Source organism: Podospora anserina, chromosome 7 (genome assembly GCF_000226545.1).
Source record: "Podospora anserina S mat+ genomic DNA chromosome 7, supercontig 1".
Lineage (NCBI taxonomy): Eukaryota > Fungi > Ascomycota > Sordariomycetes > Sordariales > Podosporaceae > Podospora > Podospora anserina.
The window spans coordinates 2410087-2430346 of NW_001914854.1; the positions used below are offsets into that span (position 1 = coordinate 2410087).

General features: G+C 51.4%; 8 protein-coding genes across 8 annotated transcripts; 4 read left to right on the forward strand and 4 right to left on the reverse strand.

Moving 5' to 3' along the window:
- Positions 1-192: 192 nt before the first annotated feature.
- On the forward strand, positions 193-1069 carry PODANS_7_8700 (uncharacterized protein; the record flags this gene model as incomplete). The annotated part of the gene is made up of 3 exons (XM_001908200.1): positions 193-372; positions 436-904; positions 960-1069. 3 exons carry the CDS (start codon positions 193-195, stop codon positions 1067-1069), a joined length of 759 nt encoding a protein of 252 aa, XP_001908235.1.
- A 420-nt stretch (positions 1070-1489) lies between these two features.
- Positions 1490-2084, reverse strand: PODANS_7_8710 (uncharacterized protein; the record flags this gene model as incomplete). The annotated part of the gene is made up of 2 exons (XM_001908201.1): positions 1490-1609; positions 1683-2084. 2 exons carry the CDS (start codon positions 2082-2084, stop codon positions 1490-1492), a joined length of 522 nt encoding a protein of 173 aa, XP_001908236.1.
- Positions 2085-4421: 2337 nt separating this feature from the next.
- Positions 4422-5649, reverse strand: PODANS_7_8720 (uncharacterized protein; the record flags this gene model as incomplete). The annotated part of the gene is made up of 4 exons (XM_001908202.1): positions 4422-4712; positions 4857-5286; positions 5367-5481; positions 5553-5649. The coding sequence occupies 4 exons, from the start codon at positions 5647-5649 to the stop codon at positions 4422-4424; spliced, it is 933 nt and encodes a 310-aa protein (XP_001908237.1).
- Positions 5650-7775: 2126 nt separating this feature from the next.
- On the reverse strand, positions 7776-9698 carry PODANS_7_8730 (uncharacterized protein; the record flags this gene model as incomplete). Its single annotated transcript, XM_001908203.1, has 2 exons — positions 7776-8361; positions 8413-9698. The coding sequence occupies 2 exons, from the start codon at positions 9696-9698 to the stop codon at positions 7776-7778; spliced, it is 1872 nt and encodes a 623-aa protein (XP_001908238.1).
- Positions 9699-11377: 1679 nt separating this feature from the next.
- PODANS_7_8740 (uncharacterized protein) lies at positions 11378-11802 on the forward strand (the record flags this gene model as incomplete). Its single annotated transcript, XM_001908204.1, has 2 exons — positions 11378-11428; positions 11491-11802. The coding sequence occupies 2 exons, from the start codon at positions 11378-11380 to the stop codon at positions 11800-11802; spliced, it is 363 nt and encodes a 120-aa protein (XP_001908239.1).
- A 504-nt stretch (positions 11803-12306) lies between these two features.
- On the reverse strand, positions 12307-12802 carry PODANS_7_8750 (uncharacterized protein; the record flags this gene model as incomplete). Its single annotated transcript, XM_001908205.1, has 3 exons — positions 12307-12476; positions 12541-12619; positions 12677-12802. 3 exons carry the CDS (start codon positions 12800-12802, stop codon positions 12307-12309), a joined length of 375 nt encoding a protein of 124 aa, XP_001908240.1.
- A 1553-nt stretch (positions 12803-14355) lies between these two features.
- Positions 14356-15621, forward strand: PODANS_7_8760 (uncharacterized protein; the record flags this gene model as incomplete). The annotated part of the gene is made up of 1 exon (XM_001908206.1): positions 14356-15621. The coding sequence occupies one exon, from the start codon at positions 14356-14358 to the stop codon at positions 15619-15621; it is 1266 nt and encodes a 421-aa protein (XP_001908241.1).
- Positions 15622-18593: 2972 nt separating this feature from the next.
- PODANS_7_8770 (uncharacterized protein) lies at positions 18594-20086 on the forward strand (the record flags this gene model as incomplete). Its single annotated transcript, XM_001908207.1, has 4 exons — positions 18594-18644; positions 18705-18797; positions 19066-19792; positions 19851-20086. 4 exons carry the CDS (start codon positions 18594-18596, stop codon positions 20084-20086), a joined length of 1107 nt encoding a protein of 368 aa, XP_001908242.1.
- Between the last annotated feature and the right edge of the window lie 174 nt (positions 20087-20260).

Here is a 20260-nt window from a genome sequence, read left to right on the forward strand (position 1 = left end):
AAATCCGCCGAGCTATATCCACCAGCTAGAAGCACGGGAACTACCACTACAAAAGTGGCAATTGCATCAACCCCTACGAGCGAGCGCCCGCCCCACTTTCCCCGGATTCTGGGCTTGCGCATCACTGGCGTCGTCAACCCTAACCACACCTATTTTCCATTTCGATCGCAGTAGGCATATAGGCTGCGCACAATGGACGGACTCATGGACAACAACGGGCGCTTCCCACTCGAGACGTGGTTCTGGGAAATGCCTGTATGCACAAGATGGTGGACAACAGCAACAGTGTTATGCGCCGGCCTGGTGCAATGTCACCTCTTAACACCCTTCCAGCTCTTCTACAGCTACAGAGCGGTATTCGTAAAAGCTCAAGTCAGTACTCTCTCCCTCCCCTTTCCCACTTGATGTATCGCTAACCTTTTCACCCCTTAAAAGTACTGGCGCCTCCTCACAACCTTCCTCTACTTTGGCCCCTTCTCCATGGACCTCCTCTTCCACGTCTATTTCCAACAGCGCTACTCCCGCCTCCTCGAAGAGTCCTCCGGCCGATCACCGGCGCACTTTAGCTGGCTGCTGTTTTACGCGATGAGCAGTTTGCTGTTACTATCACCTTTTATAGGGATGCCCTTTCTCGGTCACCCGCTCTCGTCGACGCTGGTGTACATCTGGTCGAGAAGAAACCCGGACACGCTGATGAGCTTTCTGGGGGTGCTGGTGTTTAGGGCGCCGTATCTGCCTTGGGTGTTGATTGCCGTGAGCTATGTGTTGCACGGCTTGATCCCGAAGGATGAGATTTTGGGGGTGGTGATTGGGCATATTTGGTACTTTTTTAATGACGTGTACCCACCGCTGCATAATGGGAGCAAGCCGTTGGATCCGCCGATGTGGTGGAGGAGGTTGATTGGTAGGTTTTCTTGATTTGGGGGCTGAGAGATGAGCAGTGCTGACATTGGCCACAGAGGGCCGCCCAAGAGAAGAAGAGACCAACGACGAGACTGCTAATGGCGTGGATAACGAGTTTGCTGTTGCTGGGGCTGGTCCGGAGGTGCCGGCGCCAGATATGCGATGAGATTGACAAGAAGGATTTGGGGGAAGAGTTGTATTTGCATGACAGTACATAGTGGTGGTCGGTTTACTTTGCGTCTAGTTCTTTACTAGCATATTTGAAACTGGCCACAGATGCTTAGCATGGCACATTTTATGGCGTTGGAGGTTACGGCATCGGGACAACAGGTTGGAACCTGACGAATCCACAGTCTGGAAGCAAGTAGCGCTGATATAATGAAATGTTATTCGAGCGTTGCTATCAAATGCGTCTTTCACCAGTTCTACCAATCTGATCCGTATGGATCGGGTACGAAACCCGAGCGACGGGCGTTTTGTGAGGAGCACCGAAAGTGTATAGACCAGGCCAAGAATGATCAATTCTCACTAGCTTGCTAACTTGCTTGCTTGCTTTGCTTCCACCAGTTCCATAACATCATCATGCTCAAGCAGCCAAGAACTGCTGAACATACTCCTTGCGATAAGCGTTCTCATCCAACCCCTCCGTCCTGTTCAGAGGCGTCCACTTGGGCTCGTCCTTGAACAACCTCAAAGCCTTGATGTACTATTATTTTCCCCGTTAGCCATCACTCCCTCACCACCACCAACCGCCATTTCCAATAGTCAGTGAAACTTACATTATCATCATCAGTAGTAAACCTGTGGTAAATCCCCGCCGGCAGGATGATCAGATCGTTCTTCTCGAGGAAGATCCTCACCCACCTCTCGTCCTTGTCCCTGACGTCAAAGTACCCCTTGCCGTCCTTGACGTACCTGATCTCTTCGTCTTCGTGGAGGTGCTCGTCGAAGAAGGACCTGACTTTGGTCTCGTAGATGTCGCCCATGGCCTCGGGGGAGACGGTGATCTCGTCGCGGTTCTTGTACCCCCGCTCGGCGGCGAGGGCGTCGACGTCGGAGAGGGAGGGGATGTGGTGGTAGAGGACGCCGAGGGAGAGGAGCTCCGAGGGGGAGATGGGGGTGCCTGAGTTGTGGGGGAGGCGTTGGTCGCCGGGGAGGTCGTCGTAGATGTAGGCTTTCATTTTGGGCTACTTTTGAGTATAAGGGTGTGAGATTGAGGTTTGGGGTGTGAGATTTGGAGTTGTGAATGTGAGAGCTGAGAGGTGAGAGGTGAGGTGAGAAATGGGTGGAATTGATGATGGAAAGGGCAGGGGGATGGTGGGGCTATAAATTATTTTGGTGATGAGGGGCGGGCGCTGCCTTTTTCCAGAAACACAACGAACACTTGCGCCTTCAAAAGGCACACCTCACGCAGCACGCACGGCAAATTTTCTATAAGATATCGGGCGGATTACGCCAGAAGTGGCATGTCAAACGGACCAGATGAACCACACACCTTTTTGCGTGACAAGATCGGAGGATGTGCGTGACGTCGTCAAAAATGTCCCGCAATTGCGCAATCGGAACTGTTACCGTTTTGATAGCGTATTGTTACGGGATGACGTGGGTAAGGGTTGTGGGTGTGCTGCATACACAACCCTGGTTTTTGGTGAATAGGGGTAGTGATGCACAAATCAGGGGTAATGAGGAAAAAAAGGTAAACTGGTGTCATGCTGCTTTATAGGTAAGTCGTGGCTTACTGCGTGCGGGTCGAGTGTTCATCACGATGTCTAAAAGAGGTTGCGTATCTTTTGGTCGAGGCCGATGAGAAGACGATGACTGCTCTTGCTGCTCCGAGATTACGAAGTCTCGTATAATGAATGGCCCAGCAATTAGATTTCAGATACCTGTATCCCGATAGTTTCTAGACATCTTCAACCAATGCATTGGCCCCGGAGCATGGCCAACAAGCTGGGATTGCAAAGAAGCTATAAAACATACTTACTATGTGCTCAAAAGTAATTGAATATCGTTTGGCTACCTATATCATTCATTATATCTTTAGGACGGAACATCAGCTCTCCAAAGACATCTTAGCAGCTTCGAAAAGACCATCCCAACCCGCAACACACCGTCTCCCTAGCTTAATAGACACACAGTTAATAACAGATTGCGTACATCGTGATAAGTACGAATCAAAGTTCGAGACGTATTCGCAAGACATAAGACGCCTACGTTTGTATCAGCGTATCCAGATAAATGACGTCCTCACGCCAGCTCCATACGCCCGCACAAGTACACCACCAGTCGCCCAAGACTCGCTCGCTTTTCTTGAACCATCCCAGCAACTGGTTAACTGCCCAAAACGGGCATGGCATCAGGTAACACCCATGCAATACATCCCCCAAAAGTCTTCCCAGCAGCTCCAAAGACCGGCGACTGGGCTGTTCCGAGCATCATTTCAGCCCTCGCCCAACTTCCGCCCCGGTGATGTACAGCACATCAGATTGGCTGCGTTCGCGATATTCGTGCCCAGATCCAAGACATCATGGGACTCCTCGACAACTTCCCAAACTCGCAGACCCGTGAGATGGCCTCGACCTAAGCAGGCGTGAGTCTGGCCGCGGGCGCAAGCGCAAAAGACACTGGCTCAGCAGCGCTCGCGAGCGCTCTAACATTCATCCCAGCCAATCAATCTGGCTGCGGTACAGCATTTTGCATGGAGGATAGGCAGAGATATGGACATATGGCAGAGGTGTAGTGTTCAACCTGCACTTACATGACTATTTATTCTATGATTTGGGTCGAATCCTGCTTAGACCGGTAGGTAAGTAGGTAGGTAGGTAAGTAGGTAGGTAGGTAAGTAGGTAGGTAGGTAAGTAGGTAGGTAGGTAAGTAGGTAGGTAGGTAAGTAGGTAGGTAGGTAAGTAGGTAGGTAGGTAAGTAGGTAGGTAGGTAAGTAGGTAGGTAGGTAAGTAGGTAGGTAGGTAAGTAGGTAGGTAGGTAAGTAGGTAGGTAGGTAAGTAGGTAGGTAGGTAAGTAGGTAGGTAGGTAAGTAGGTAGGTAGGTAAGTAGGTAGGTAGGTAAGTAGGTAGGTAGGTAAGTAGGTAGGTAGGTAAGTAGGTAGGTAGGTAAGTAGGTAGGTAGGTAAGTAGGTAGGTAGGTAAGTAGGTAGGTAGGTAAGTAGGTAGGTAGGTAAGTAGGTAGGTAGGTAAGTAGGTAGGTAGGTAAGTAGGTAGGTAGGTAAGTAGGTAGGTAGGTAAGTAGGTAGGTAGGTAAGTAGGTAGGTAGGTAAGTAGGTAGGTAGGTAAGTAGGTAGGTAGGTAAGTAGGTAGGTAGGTAAGTAGGTAGGTAAGTAGCTGGATTTTGAGAGATGATTTGTTTTGGAAGATCCGTTAATACATGCCTATCACAAAGAGATATGCATGCACATTTGATGAGTCACTGTATTGTAGATCTCAAACTCAATGCTATCTAGAGGCTTACGCCACCCAGTCTACCACTTTGACCCGCCCCTCAAGACATTCCCCAAGAGTTGTCTACTCCGCCTGACCAACAAATGCCGGCAGCCTCTTTGAAACCTCCTCCCAAGTCTCCATGCCGTTCACCATATTCTTGATAGCCTGAACGACCCCGTCCTCCGAAGCCCTGACTTGAGACGTGGAGTCCCTGTCCCTCAATGTTACCGACCCATCCTTCACGGTGTCAAAGTTGATCGTGATACCGAGGGGCGTGCCCAATTCGTCATTCCGGGCATATCTCTTGCCAATAGAGGCACTCGACGAGTCCGCAATATTGGAAATCCCCAGAGAATGAAGGCGGGCGGATAACTTGTGCACGAGGGGCGTGAACTAAGGCTGGGCGGAGAGGGGGACGATGAGAACCTTGTTGGGGGCTACACCAAAGGGAAGAGACAAGACCTAATCAAAACATTAGTAAAGAAATGCCAATGGATGATGATACCTTCCACTTACTGCGCGGGCCTCATCACCAGGCCTATGCCAATACGTCTGTTTCAAGACACAATAGAGGATTCTCCCAATGCCAAACGACGGCTCAATAACGTTGGGGGTGTACACCCGTGTGTTCTGGGCGCGGGTAACCTTGGCGATGGTCAAGAGTTCCTTCGACAACTCCACAGATGTCCGTCCATCACCAAGCGCCGGAGTGTCGATAGACACAATACCCTTCTCCGCAACCTCTAAAGCCAGACGCTCCAGAGTAGGCTGATCCAGAGCTTCCACTACACTCTGGATGACCTTGGCATCCTTCTTCAACCGCGGGCCGATGAGCTTCTTGTCAAGGGTAGCCTGCCACTCTTCCACCTTAACTGGCTTTGAGAGAGCCTCCTTGACGATCAAAGGGGACCCAGTGTAGGCCGAGTGGACAGTCAAATCGTAGGCACTACGATCAGCGCAACCGACACACGGAGAAATCGAAATTTCCACAGAAAAAAGCTCACCTGCGCAAGAATATTCTCATACTCCGCGGCAGTCCCTCCGTCCAATTTGGCGGAGTTTTTGGTCAGTCCCTTGGTGCCACGCTCAATCCGCGCCTTCAGCACATTCTCAACCAAGTGATCCGCACGCAGGTAATCCCCTATCAAACGGCGGAAAAATTAGCTCAAATTCTCACAAAGATAGGTCGGGCAATGACAAACCTCTCCTTGCACATCCAATCCGCAAACTTGTCCACATGTCCGCTCGTCTTGAGGACCAACTCCGGCGTAATCACCGTGCAGTCCAACTCGAGCATATTCTCCTCCATGACGAAATGTTTCCGCCAAGCATCGACGATGTTGGCCTGGAGGGCGCATCCTGGGGGCCATAGTCGAACAGTCCGCGATTATCGCCCTTGAAGTTGGCGGAGAGTCGATAGATTACAAATGACTCGGTGAAAAAGAAGCGTCTCTTCAAGACGGATTCAAAGGGTGGTCGATCGAAGGGTCCGCGGTTGTCATGGGAGCCATGGTTGGCGGTTGAGGCTAACCCAGTGCGGTTTGACAGGTGGGGATGGTGGAGGGAGGTGCCAAGGGGACCGTTCGTGGGGGAGGATTTATTTTTGGAGGGATGACCCTGCGTAAATCAACGGGCATGGTCATAGCTCCTGTGGGGCCTCTCCTATCGATAAGATATTGAAGAGGTCAGGGGATTCATGGTGTTTTCTTTGTCCTCGCAGCAATAGGCAGTGGCAGCAATAGACTAGTGGCAGGAGCACATTGGCACGAGTAGAAGAGAGTGAGTGGTATTAAAAGAGGAGTCACGTACTAGGTAGCAAAGTAGTGGCAGCAACAGGGTAGAGGTGGAAAATATCTTAATGGAAGCAACAGCAACAGCTTTCTAGGTCGTCAACAACATTCTAGGCCATCAACAGCAGTCTAAGTCATCAACAGCAGTCTCACCGGATAACTGTCACGGCAAGAACTAGAGCAGTGCCTTAGGCAAGCAGGGCAACCTGAAAGATACGTTGGTAACATCAGAGCAAATTGCAAAACCAACAGAGTAGCTATATTGGCAGAAGCAAAGATATCAGCAACAGCAGCAGATATAATAGTACTTGAGCCGAGCAGGGTATCGCAGCATGACAGCAGAATATATCAGTAAGACCAGCAAAAGATGTAAGCACCAACAGTAGAATACCTGTATTGGATAACAGGCTCCACAGATTATATTAGCAGCCACAGCAAACTGCATGGGTGGCAGGAGCAAAAGCACCATCGGAGGGTTGTAGTAAAATCTCTCACTATGTAGCAATGGTAGGAGAGCTCATCAGCAGGAGTGAAGGCTGTTCTCATGGGGTAGAAAACAGACTCGCGGTAATTGGTAGGGACAGGGTGTCTCAGCACCAACAGCACCTGAAGAATGGCTATAACAAGCTGGAGCTGGTAATAATGGAGAGATAAGCCGTGTGCTGCGGGAGAAACAGAGTGGCAGCAGCAGTTGCAAATTAAGTATCTTTAATTACAACAACAGAAAGGAATAACCATGACCGAAGCAGGAGTGACAGCCTATGTATATAGAGAAAAATGTAAGAGACTGGGAAATCACATCTTTTAGCCACAGCGTCTACAGTCTCCCCATGATCTTTTTCCAGCATCTGATCCCAACACCAACATGTCACTACCATCCGATCTTCTACAGTTCCGCCTAAGCATCTGTATATCTATGTAATTACTGTGCCATGTTCAGCAGCACCGAGTGCGATTGGGCTTTTGTCCACAAGCACCCAGACAAGGTCTGGCTTTCATAGAAACTGTAAACAAGTCAATCCGATAATGTAGAGACGAAGTGGTTAAGTAATTAAACCAAAGATGTAAGTGTAAAGATGAAACGTTTCCAGACGAAGATGAAGACAGCACCTTAAGGGAGATCCTTCCATTGTCAATCCCCCCCCATCGTGAACTTCACAGATCAAAACGTGTCTACAACACGGACTCTGTGACTTGACATCATAACAACACCCACATCATCACGTCACCACATCACCACATCACTACATCAACACAATCCAGTACAGAACAAACGTAATTATAGAACCCCTATATACGCAAGAAAACCACAACTATAGCTTGCCCCAGGCTGACTCCCGCCCTCCCAGTCACCAAGCAAAGTAACGAAGAAAGCACAATTGCCACTCCACCCAGAAACCTCTTGGTCTATTCCCCCTTGCTTTCCAGGTTTCGAAAAAAAAAAACCCCCGATTTGCCTCCCTCCTTGCTTTTCTCTATAGAGCTCAAATTCTCCAAGATTACCCACCGCCCAGACCCCATTATTCGTGTATAGAAAAAGATGCTCGTCTCCCTCTCGTTCTAGCCATGGGAGAAGCGCAAGAATCGAAGCAAAGAGATAACCTCCCCCCAATATAGGTTGGTAGCGAGAGGCAATACCACAGCTCTAAAACATGCGATAATGCCTCGCCAGCCAAAAGCCCAGAATGCAAAAAGTCAAGAGACTGCCCAGAATCCCAAAGAAAGGCGCGAGAGTGGCCCCGTCCCCATCCGCAAACGGCACCCTGACGTTCATTCCAAACAGGCCCGTCACCACATTGAGCGGGACAATGATGGACGCGAGCAGAGTCACCTTGCCCAACATACGGTTGGTGTTTGTCCCTTGGGCAATACCATCAATCGAGATCTGAGCGAGATAATTGCTGTGCGCGCGAGACAGCATCTTTTCGCAGTGGCCGAGGTTGTTCATCATGGTGACAACGTGATCCTGGATATCGCCAAGGTACATGCCTATGTCCATACGTGGCGTGACCTTGTAGTTCTCGTTGCACCTCTTGGTGAAGCCTCGGAGGACGTCGGCCTTGCCGCCAAGTAGTCTCATCAGAGCCATCGTGTTCTTGCGTGCTGTGCCGATCTTGCGGAGGAACTGTGCCATGTCATCTGTACGGGCAATGAAGACCTCATCCTCAATCTGGTCCGTTTCGTCCTCAAGCGAGCGGATATCAGGAGCGAATGAATCAACGATATCGTCGCTGCGAGCTGGTCAGCTTTGAAACTGATTAAAAGATACCAAATACACTTACATCAAGGCGTAGCAAATCCAGTCGCTACTGAGCGAGACATAATCCTTGAGCATTGCGATTCTCTTCCGCACGTGAGAGGCATGAGAATTTTTGGCATAGCTGAAACTCAGCGTGCCCTCGCGGAAGACAACCGCATAGATGTTGAAAGGCTTGAACTCCTTCTCCCCATCCTCGTCATTCTCGATAAAGAATGACCGGAAGCAGGCAAAGTAGTACGACGGGAAGAGTTCAATCTTCTCGCGAGATTCCTGCGTCGTGATATCTTCAATTGTCAGGGGATGGATACCAAAGGCCCTGCAAACGGCGCGCACCTCCTCTTCAGAAGGGTTCTTCATATCCAGCCACCACACACCATCCGTCTCGCCCTTGGGGAAGCTGAAGAGACCACGGATATCCTCACCCTCCACGAGCAATCCTTCGAGATCGGGGGCATTGATTGTCGATTCCCAGGCCGAAGAGAAGAAACTGACCCGGTTTGGATCTGGCTGAGGCACCGGGAGTTGGACCTGCTTGACCTGTTCCTCGTCTTGACCTTTTTCGGACTTTTCTTGGTGGCTCTCTGCGTCAAAGGCTGGCGACAGAAAGTCACCATCCAAAGTGATCATGGGCGTTGGAACATTAGATGGGTTGGTAGAGGGCCGGACATCAGGGAATGTGCGAAGCACAGAAGGACGACGGGCTGCTTCACGGGCCTCACTTTCGGCTTTCATAAAATTCTCCAGATAGTCAAAGTCAATGTGCAGGGTGGCACCACTCCGCTCGTCCTGAAGCGGAAAGCAGACATCCTCCTCGGCTGACTTGTTGGTCGCAAGACTGGCGGCATCATCACTCGCCGCCACAGTGACCTGCTTGCTGCGGTAACTATGCCGACTGACAATGGATGCAGTCCTCTGAAGCGGTGGCTCCTCCTGCTCACTCTGCTCCGGCTTCGGTTCCGAGAACGACATGTCGCGCTCCCGCCGGCGGGCCTCGGCAAAGGCCTTGACCGAATTAGGAGGCGACGAAGAGCGATCCGAAATCGACTCGATGGTTGGCCGACGGGCGCGTCTCATGGTGGGCGAGTTCTCAGGCCCCTCATCGTCGATGATGGCCTCTTCAAAATCGCGAACAACAGGTTGTCCGGCTGCAACAGCTGCAACTTGGCGTGCCCCGTAAAGAGAGTCAAATGTTCCTCGTCGAGCGCGATCAGGGCGATGCACCGACGCCGTCTGGTTTCGGTGGTCGTCCAACTCTGGAACAGGGGTCGAGTACCCCGAGTTTCCGCCCATCTCCTCCTGGTCGGACATTTTCGTGGTGTGTCTGCTTGTCGTCTTGCGGTGATCCAGTGGTATTGATAGTTCCGTCCCCTTTCTCAGTCTCTTTCCTTAGCTTCCTTACTTTTTCCCGATGCAATGGGTCCTAACCCAGCCCAAGAGCCCCTAGTGAGGACTCAGTCGCAGCGCATATTGCCGTGGGTGTCGTCGCAAGAAAGCACCAGCGGGGGGCAGCGAACGGCCGGGAGCCGTCCGCAACGACGCTCTTGTAAAACACCTGAATTGAGAAGAGGGCCGCGGTACCGGGACTCTGGTAAAGCGACGCTGGTGAAGGTGGCGGGTGATCTTCGTTTCTGTGATGTCAAGTTAAACTCGTAGGTTACTGAAGGCCAGTTAAGGCGGCTTCTTGTTCACTCCACTGTAGACCAACTCAGGCCCCAGGAGTGAACGAGGAGTAGAAAACGTTGAATCGATGGTGCCCGCCAGTTTGTGATGACGAAGCAGTCGAGACAGCCTGTGCGACTCGGGACCCGTATATATGTCGCAAATTCGGCGCGCTATCGTGATGGTCTGATCAAACCAGCTTCTGGGGTCGAAATTATCGGCGCTGACTTCTATGAAACAATATTGATGCAAGCTGGCTAATGGCGGTAGTTGCTAAGGAGAACAGTCGGCAGGCATGGCCTGTTCCTAGGTAGCTAGGTTGCGGATGTTGGTGATGAGTGATAATTAGGTAGTGCAAGGAGAAAAAGAGCAAAGCAGGTTGACCGCGTTTTGAAGCTGACAGTCAGATATGCCGAGCATATGACGTTCCTGATTCACTCAAGGATAAGGGGCTGCGCCACAGGTGAATTTCTTAAATAAACCCCTGTAGGAATGCGAATTCACTCCGCTTGACAGGGAGAGGTGACTTCTCAACGGTCACCAGGTTTGTCGAGGAAGATGTTGTAGGATGGGATGGAAGGGGGAGGGATGGAGGGATAGTGCTCTGGGCCCGGCGATGGATTTTCACTTTTTGGCCTCTGCTCAAAGAAATTCCAAGTTGTTGGTCAGGAGGGCTTTCCTTGACATTGACTTTGCACGGGATGGAAAAAGTTTGGCCACTTAGCGCCGCCGGCGTTAGTCATCGCTAACCAAAAGCCCGCAATTCGGGTATCAAAGGGCCAAGAGACTCTTGTCATAGAATTGCGTACGTAAACAGGGCAGAACGCCTCCATCGTCAGGAGAGCAGCTAGAAAGCTCGATGACGCTCCATCCGAGAGATAAGCTCACATTCCCAATTCCTCCCTTCCACTGCCAGTGAGGAGAGATGTCAACCCCATCCCGTCAATAATACAGCAGCACATGCACTGCACAGGTGCATGATAGGGGAGTTGTGTTCAGCCTCAACAGGGGCTGTTGGGCTTCGACGCAGTAGCGACCTCCCCAAATGCACTAAATCTTCCGGGAAGTGGGGCTTATATGTACATTCTGATTGGCCAGTCGCATACAGGCACACGGTGCCCTGTCCTGTGCGCTGCCGGAGGGCAAGTGCAAGCGGCACGTCCCCCAGAAGACACGTTGAAACCAATTGCAGATCCACTCTTTTGACATCAATCACTGTGGACCAGACCACGGCGCATCACAGACAATTCATATCAATCGCGATAGCAACGACGACCTCAATCGCCAGTTCCCTGTCCAAAGTCCAGACTCATCCTTGATAACTCAAGATGGCGGAACAACTCCTCGAGCAAGCCCGCGACATCTTTGAAGGCCAGATTGTACTTCCCTCCATCTTCCACAACAATCACCTGTCCCCCCCAAGCTAACTTATACATCCCAGGACTTCGAAGGCCAAAAGCTAGTAGAGAATCTCGTCAACATCTCGCTCTCGATAGTAGGGGTACGATTCTACCACAATCCCCTTTTCCAGCAGACAGCACTAACTTCACCCCAGGCAATCGCCTTCCTTGTCGGCTACTTCCTCCAAGACATCAAGCTCGCCGTCTACATCGGTCTCGCCGGCACCGCCGCCACTTTTCTTCTTACCGTCCCTCCCTGGCCAATCTACAACAAGAATCCCGTCAAGTGGTTGCCGGTAGCGGGAGCCGCACCACCAACGAATATAGTTATCGATGAAAAGATGCTGCGGTGAGGGAATCGGACGAGGCTATGTGTATTTCTGAGAGCAGTTCAATTTATGGTTTTAGTGAAATGCGGTTAGCATTCGGGACATTATCTTTTGCATTCTCCAGGGCTTGATTTACATGGGGAGGGACATCAGCGTCCGTTGGTGGCTTTGGCAGCATAGATGTGGGAACACTTCATGGCCGGACTTTAAACACAGATGTTGGTGTCTGTCTTTCTGCTAACTAGCACCAAAGTTCTGGATGACCACCAAATCGGTGTCTTGATACTGGCACACCAAGTGTGATCGTGAACGTCGTTGAATTCCTCTAAGCAGGGGAATTCCCATATCGTGAACTCCTCTTACGAGGCAAGACTCAAGTACATGTGCTCGTGTTGTAAACCCAGTCCCAAACTCCCAAATTATCACCAGTCGTCTGTGTCCCTTCGCTTGTGCCATATTCCAACATTGTGACAGCTGTGTTGTTCGGGCAATATCCCTTCCAAGCTCCGCCTTTCAATTTCAGAAACTCTATCGGCCGTACTTCTGGAACTCCCAGTCCCTATTGTCGAGTGGGCATACTTGGCGCGCCTTGAGCCATCTGGAGATGCAGTGGAAGTGGAAGGCGTGGTTGCAAATGCCCCAGGCTACAGTGCACTCCTCGCTCGTGGCTGAAGCTTGGTTCGCCTGACATTCTATACCTGCAAGAGAAACATGTTAGCATCCGGACCGCAAATCGTGATATGATATCAGACAACAGCTTACACAAGTCCATGATGTGGTTTCGGCAGATGGCACAATTGTCGACCACTATGTCCCAGGCCCACAAGGCTACCGCATTCCACTAGAGTCGCGTCAGCTATCGTAACGTCGAGCTGCATCAAGAGCATATTCTTCCTACTTTCTTGACTTCGAAGCGCTTCTTCCCATCCTTTCCCTCTCCGTCAGCGGCGGTGCCCTTCTTCTTGGTGACGGGGGCCGCGGAGGCGGGCGCGTCGGTCGCGTCGGTCATATCAACGTCGGCCATGGTTGTTTGTCGTCGTTTTGCGAAACGGGGTCGAAGTGGTGGACAAGTTGGTGTTTTGTTTTCTGAAATCTGCGATGCGGGGGGAAAGTTTGGTCTGCCTTCGCTGGTTGTGCTGAAATCGCAGCTACCAGGCAGCGTTGGTCAGTCTCCGCTTTGGCTTGTTATTGGTGCAGGAGAGGCGGCAGAAAGGTGTTGGGCTTATTATGACATCAACCACGAACCAGAGGCAAGTAATCTCCTTGAGAATATCTTATCAAAAACTAACAACCTCTTTCCCCACGATCTAGTGAAAGACTCGTTCTTCCAAGAGCGCCTGGTAAATCCAAATCCACCAGGCAACTGCAAGTCGCAGCCGCCGTCGGGCTGAGTTGACGGCCCCGCCACAACCCCGCGCCGACTGATGTGTCAGGCTGGATAAATGCATACCAACCAGGATCATTGCATAGAGGCCCCGTATGATGCAAATCATGCAGTGCGCTAGAAACCGGGACTTTCTCTTGCCGTCTTGCAACGATGGACCCTGGCGGATACCACCCTAATAAATACATTGATCGCTTCACTGGCAGAGACGTCATGATCCAGATCATCTATCTACATTGGGCTTGAAGCAGAGGAGAATCATAACGACTTGTCATGTTGGTTTGGGCTGTTGGGCTGCCTGAACAAACACCTGAAGTGAGGCCTACCAAGCAATGCCGGGCAGAGCGAGCTTGGCAGCTGGGACAAAGACGGGAGCAAAAGTGGGCAGTTGGGGGCAGTCACAGCCACTCTCTCTGCGTTCAGCATTCCATCAGCCAAGAAATGGTCCCTCTTGGGTGGTCATCCTGTTAACCGTCGCAATGAATGATAAGGGTTTCAAGGTCTTGAGAGTTAATCTAAGCCATGTGAGCCGGGGCAGTTTGAGTTTCAACGTTTTTTTTTTGTTGTTTTTTTTTTTTGCGAGAGCCTCAAGGGAGTCTAGTAGACAATTAAACGCACAAAATGAAGGGTTTGATGGCGAGTAAGTTGGCAAGGAGCAATGCTGCTCCCTCATTGGACCTCTTGCAAGAGTGAATGCGGTTCGCGGTTACAGGAAAGGGTGCGCGGGCCAAGGGCCCGATGGAATTCAGGCCTGGCTGCCAGGTCAGCCTGCCCGATCGGCGACAGCATTAAATATGCGGTATCCTAGGGAAGCCCCAGCTGCTTGACTCCTCCCGCCTCCATCGCGATTCTCTTTCCTACCACAATAAACAAACCCCTCAAAAAACACCCCAAAAACAACATGCGCAGAGAAGCGACCGCCGAAAAATTCATCATTGCCAATTCCAGTAGTCTTACCGAGTCATCAACAAGGACCAGCGCTCCATTTGCCCTCCGATCAACCGTCACGTCGACGTTGTCGAGCAGAGTCGTTCCCCGCCCGCCCATCCCATAAATCGTCACTTGGAGCACACAAGTCACAGACCCTCTGCTCGCCGCCCGCAAACGGTCTATCTAACCTTGAGGTTATCGCTTTCTGATCGACTATAAATCCCTCTTTCCCATCTCTACCCGCGGGACTTTCTCTTACCACTATGCTGCAGCAGCAACAACGACAACCGCACGAACAACTGCGTGCTAAGCACACTCCAGGGAGACGGCGACCAAAGCGCCCGGGGAACTCTCCCGCCCTCAAAAACTATGCTTCGGAAAACGATGTGCCTAGCGATGCGTGCGCACCGGTTGACCTCGGCATTCCGCTGACGCCACAGAAATCTGTGTCAAACAGCCCTGCACCCGTCTCGTCGTCGCAAGCGCAACCCAATCAATCCGGCAAGCCCAAAGGTCGCACTGCGAACAACAAGCCGCGCCCAAAGTCAGGCCCTTCGACATCGCCTGTTCCAGCCAGGCATGGTCGCAACTCTCCTCCCGAATCGGCTCCCGCAAAGGCCGCGGGCCTCCCTGCTGCGTATGCTGGTGCAACATTTCATGCGTCGCCGGCTCCTGCTTCCCTCCCGATTCCCAGTTTTCTCGCTGCCAAGGCCTTGGATTCGCCCGGTATTAAGGACACCGGCCGCGTCAGTTCAGAGCCTTCGCCTCCTGCCACCGATACCGAGGCTTCTACCCCTCGGCAGAGGATCATGAGCGCTGAAATCACACGAGAAGAATCGCCGCTTGATTTCTTTTTTAAGGCTCACAGAGCTGAAAAGGAGAGCGAGGCCCGCAGGGCGAGCACGGCAAATATCTCGATTCCTCCATCTAGCATGTATTCGCCACCAGCCCAGCCGCAATCTCCTTTGGCCCCTAGGACAGTCCCGAACGGCATTGATGCCCGTCGTCACCAGCGACCAGTATATCAGCGGAATGGATCAAGCGGAATTTCAACTTCGGAGTTGGACGGCAACCCAAGAGCCCCCATTGGACCAGCCTTCTCGACACCTTATAACGACAGGCTTCGGGCAGCAGGACGCATCAATGAAAAGCAGGCCAACTCTCCACAGAGCACCTTTCATCAGCAGCAACAGTTCGCCCCTCCCCAACAGTCATCGCCGGCAGATGCCACAGAGAGGCTCAAACAGTATCTTGCCATTGGTTCTCAACCACCGATCAAGTTGGATTTCACCAAAGCATCATCCCAACCCAAAAATCAGGCTCCTCCCAAGCCAATCACTTTGGAGTACACCCGCTCGGGCCCGGCACCCGACATTCCCAGGCAGTACCCCGTTGCCGGGCATGCTAGACCTGAGTACAGCCGACCGGCAGACCTTGTGGACGCAGAAGATCATCTTCGTCGTGTGTTGAAGATTGACGGACTGAATCTAGGAGGAGCGCGCCTTCCAACAAATTATCAGAGCTCCTAAGTTCTGGTGCAAATCTGCAACGGAACGCCATTTCTTGGCAAGATCCTGCATTAGGGCAGGGCATCTCATCTGTTTCATTTACCTTTTCCATGTTATTGGTTTTGTTACCTCTCTCCATTCTGGGCGTTTAGGGTATTTGTTTTTCTACGACACCAGGCACGGCATGGCGATCACGATTATTTCAGGGCTTTCAGTGCGATACGGTGGCGGACTTGGTCTCCTGGGCGAAGGGGTTACGGCGGCTCGTCACAGGGTTCTGGGGTTCTTTTTACTATCATGATTCGGATATGGTCGGTCCCTTGGGAGTTGATTTTTCATTCATTTTCAGGAGCAATCGTCTGGATTTTTGGCATCATTATCTTTGATCAGAAGGAGTCACTTTGACTTTCCTTTTCCTCACCCCTTTTGATGCCGAGTTTTTGAGGCGAACAACAAACGGGTGGCTTATCAGTTGAAGAAGAAAGACGTTATAGATTTCTTTCCTATCTACGGCTAACTTCTACTACGATACACCGAGGGCGGCGAGGATGGCATTGGGACTTTCTCTTTTTAGCGATGGGTTTCTCCGGGTTTTTCTCAAACCACATTGGCAGGCGAGCATGGCGGGCATCTTTCGATTTAAGACGAGGGGTTGGGATTTGGAAAACGGATGGTTTCCCGAATGGGAACAAACGAGGCTTTGTTTGCGCCTCTTCCAAGTTCCTACCCCGCGCTTCTCGAATCTATCACGATCAACGACGACAATGTCATCATCATCATCATCATTCGCTTCTTTTGCTGTTCATCGACATACATCACCAACCCACGACGATACCACGTTGCATCCAGCCAGCAAAGCCAGCAAAGCCAGCAAAGCCAGCAAAGCCAGCAAAGCCAGCAAAGCCAGCAAGCCAGCAAAGCCAGCAAAGCCAGCAAAGCCAGCAAAGCCAGCAAAGCCAGCAAAGCCAGCAAAGCCAGCAAAGCCAGCAAAGCGAACCATCATTCAATCTTTTTTATATCTCTCTTTCCTCCTCTTCGGTTCATCGTTGTTTCATTCGAAACATGGGAGTTCACGAAAAGGGGGGCAGACGGGACCTGCCTTACCACCTGACCTCATCAGTTTTTTTTTGAGGTGAAGCACTTGGGTTGTTGTTTTTTCATCAAAATGATACCCCATTACTGCACTCAACCAACCCGGGAAATTTTTCACTGGCTTTTTTTTCTTCTTCTCTTTTTGGTCAAATGTTGGGTGGGAAACTTTGTACTTATTTTGCTGACTCTTTTTTTTTTTTGCTTTTGTGGTTAAAGGGAGTTTTGCTTGGGGGGAGATTAGGTTTCTCTGTCCTGTTTACTACTAATACAGGTGGTGGTTGGCGGCGAGGGTGGGAATTGCTGCTGTTGTTTTTTTCCAGGAGTGTGTAGGGGAGGGGGGTGTTTAAGGCACCAAGCGGCGGGGTGTCTTTCAAATTAGGGTTGAGGGTGGGAATGAACGATGACTGGGAGGAATGGGACAGGAACTCGATGGGGAAGATGGTATGGATGGTTGAGTGGATAGGTGGTGGGTGTAGGGTGGAGGAGTTGCGGTGGTGATGATGATGATGATTTTGGATGGCACTTTTGCTCTCTGCCGAGGGTGAGAAGACTTGGCGGGCCTTATGGGTGAGGATAGTTGAACGATGGACGATGGCCAGATGTGGGATATGGTGTAGCTTTATGGGGAGGGGTTATAGGGGTCTGCACAAGAGTAGGTGGTGGAGATGATGAAGAAGTGGGTGAGTGAACGAGCAAGAAGAGGCAGAAGAAGGGGAATGGCCAGGGAGGTGTGCAGAGATGGGGAGTGAAGAAGATCCGCAAGATGACGGGGGGGCAGGATGGCAAGGGGTACGGACACACACAAAAAACGAACGACTAACCGATCTCTCTCGAATATGGTTATTCTATCACACGATTACCTCGCGCTTTTCATGGGCAAATGCAACGTCCTCGCTGATCAAGCGGAAACTCTTGGGGGAGGGTGGGTGGGGGAGAAGAGAAAACAAAAGAAAGAAAAAACTTTTTGGGAGGGAAATATATGGTGGGAGGATAACGCATGGACAAGAGAACCAGTTATTAGCAGACATAGTTTCGTGAAATGTCAGCAGCCATCATATTTTTTCCGCTATTTTTGGTGTTTTCCGAAGGGGAGGAGGAACTGTGATGTGATTTGTGAGACTGAAGTTATCTTGTGTAATTGGGTCATGAACACAGCGCGCGAACACGGCATTAGATTACATGAGGGTTTGTTACTCAATCTGGATGGTTCTGAGAGAATGAATGGCTATGAAGCAAAGATTTTGGATGTTGTAGCCGGGGGAGCCGGTCCCTATGACCTGGTAAGTACCCGACCTTGCCCCACGGGGGTACGAGCTTTGCGGCCCGCAGCCAGGGGACGGGTGATACTCCTCTGGAGGTTTTTGGGATGGGATACAAGGCAGCTAGAATTTTTTCAAGACATGTGTGTGTGTGTGTGTGTGTGTGTGTGTGTGTGTGTGTGTGTGTGTGTGTGTCTCACTCATTATATCCGAGGTGCTTGCCTTTTGGAGTCTCATGGCCGGAAGCGGACCCTGTTTGATTCACATCTTGACCCCCCTCCCTGAGAGAAGAAATGGCCCGCGTTGCCCCGAAGGTTGTGCTGGCCGCCGAACAGCGGTACAATTCCACCCGCCGACTTCGGAAGGCGGGGTCGGGGGATTGGAATTGGCGATCAAGCTTTGGGGAGTTCCAAGTCAAAAGGGGGCTGCTCGAACATCAGCCTGCTTTGGGATGATTTTTCCTCTGAAAGTTTTATTTTATCTATTTTTGTTGTTTGGGTCTGTTGACAGTTGATTCAACCCAATCTACGTCATAGCTGTTCTTGGCCTCTCTATACACCTTTTTTTTGCTGCGCCCAAACCCCCGACGTTATCCGACCCCGCTTCTTTTTCCCAGCTTTGAAAGTTTAAGGAAGAGTAAAAATGGCGACTCACAATATTGTTGTTTTTGGGGGTGATCACTGCGGTCCGGAGGTATGGTTTTGATTTTGGAAGGGAGAAGGGAGTGGATGACTTGCTGACGAGGGGAAATAGGTTGTTGCCGAGGCTGTCAAGGTCCTCAAGGCGATTGAGACAAATGTGCCGAGCGCGGGCAAGTTTAACTTGCAGGAGCACTTGTTGGGTGGTGTAAGTTATTTTTCTCTTGCTTCTTGAGGCTAAAGGGGGGTTGGAAAGGGGAGTAGTGCGGTGTAAGGGAGAGCTCCGCGGTGAGTTCAAGTGAAGTTGTCAAGAGCTCGAGGCTTGAGGTTGAAGCTGGCGGAAAGATAGGGTGGGGAGTTGTTATGCGTTCAAACGCTGTGCCAGGAGGATGACCCAGGAGCGCAATCCTGGGAGCTTTCAAGCTATCACCATTGCGAGAGTCATAGCTCCAGCCAGCTAATCCACTTCCCTCCAGGCCTCCATCACCGCCCACAACAGCGCCCTGACCGACGAAGCCCTCGCCGCCGCCAAGGCCGCCGATGCCATCCTCCTCGGCGCCATCGGTGGTCCCGAATGGGGCCCTTCCTCCCCCGTCCGTCCCGAAGAGGGTATCCTCAAGCTCCGCAAGGAGCTCGGCACCTACGGCAACCTCCGCCCATGCAACTTCGCCTCCGAGTCCCTCGTCGATTCCTCCCCTCTCAAAGCCGAGGTCTGCCGCGGCACTGACTTCATCGTCGTCCGTGAGTTGACCGGCGGTATCTACTTTGGTGACCGCAAGGAGGACGACGGTTCCGGTTTCGCCATGGACACCGAGCCCTACTCCCGCCCCGAGATTGAGCGCATCGCCCGTCTGGCTGGTTTCTTGGCTCTGGGCCAGAACCCCCCGGCCAAGGTCTGGAGTTTGGACAAGGCCAACGTTTTGGCCACGAGCAGACTGTGGAGAAAGGTTGTGACGGAGGTGTTTGAGAAGGAGTTCCCTCAGCTGTCGGTGAACCACCAGCTGATTGACTCTGCGGCTATGTTGATGGTCAAGAACCCGAGGGCGCTGAACGGTGTGGTGATCACCAGCAACTTGTTTGGTGATATTATTAGCGATGAGGCGTCGGTTATTCCGGGGTCGATTGGGCTTTTGCCTAGTGCTTCGTTGGGTGGTATTCCTGATGGGAAGGGCAAGTGCAATGGTATTTATGAGCCTATTCACGGTAAGTTCTCTTCGTTCCTCCTTTTTATGTCGCTGCTTGCTGACGAGTGCCTTGTTAGGCTCTGCTCCCGACATCTCTGGCAAGGGCATTGTCAACCCCGTTGGCACCATCCTCTCCGTTGCCATGATGCTCAAGTACTCTCTCAACCTGCCCAAGGAGGCTGCTGCTGTTGAGGCTGCTGTTAAGCTGGCTATCGACAACGGTGTCCGCACCAAGGATCTGGGTGGCTCGGCTAGCACAACTGACATGGGTGATGCCGTTGTTGCTGAGCTCGTCAAACTCCTCAAGGCTTAGAGAGCTCATAGGATAAAAATGAAGTAAAATAATGAAAATCCATCCTCAGAAACCAGTCAGCAGTCCATCGGTCGTGTATGCTGCCATTGTATATCTGGCTAACAAAAGGGGCTCTCAACAGCCAGGTATGCCCCCAATATCGGGAAACCAGCCTACCTCTCGAGTACACTCACT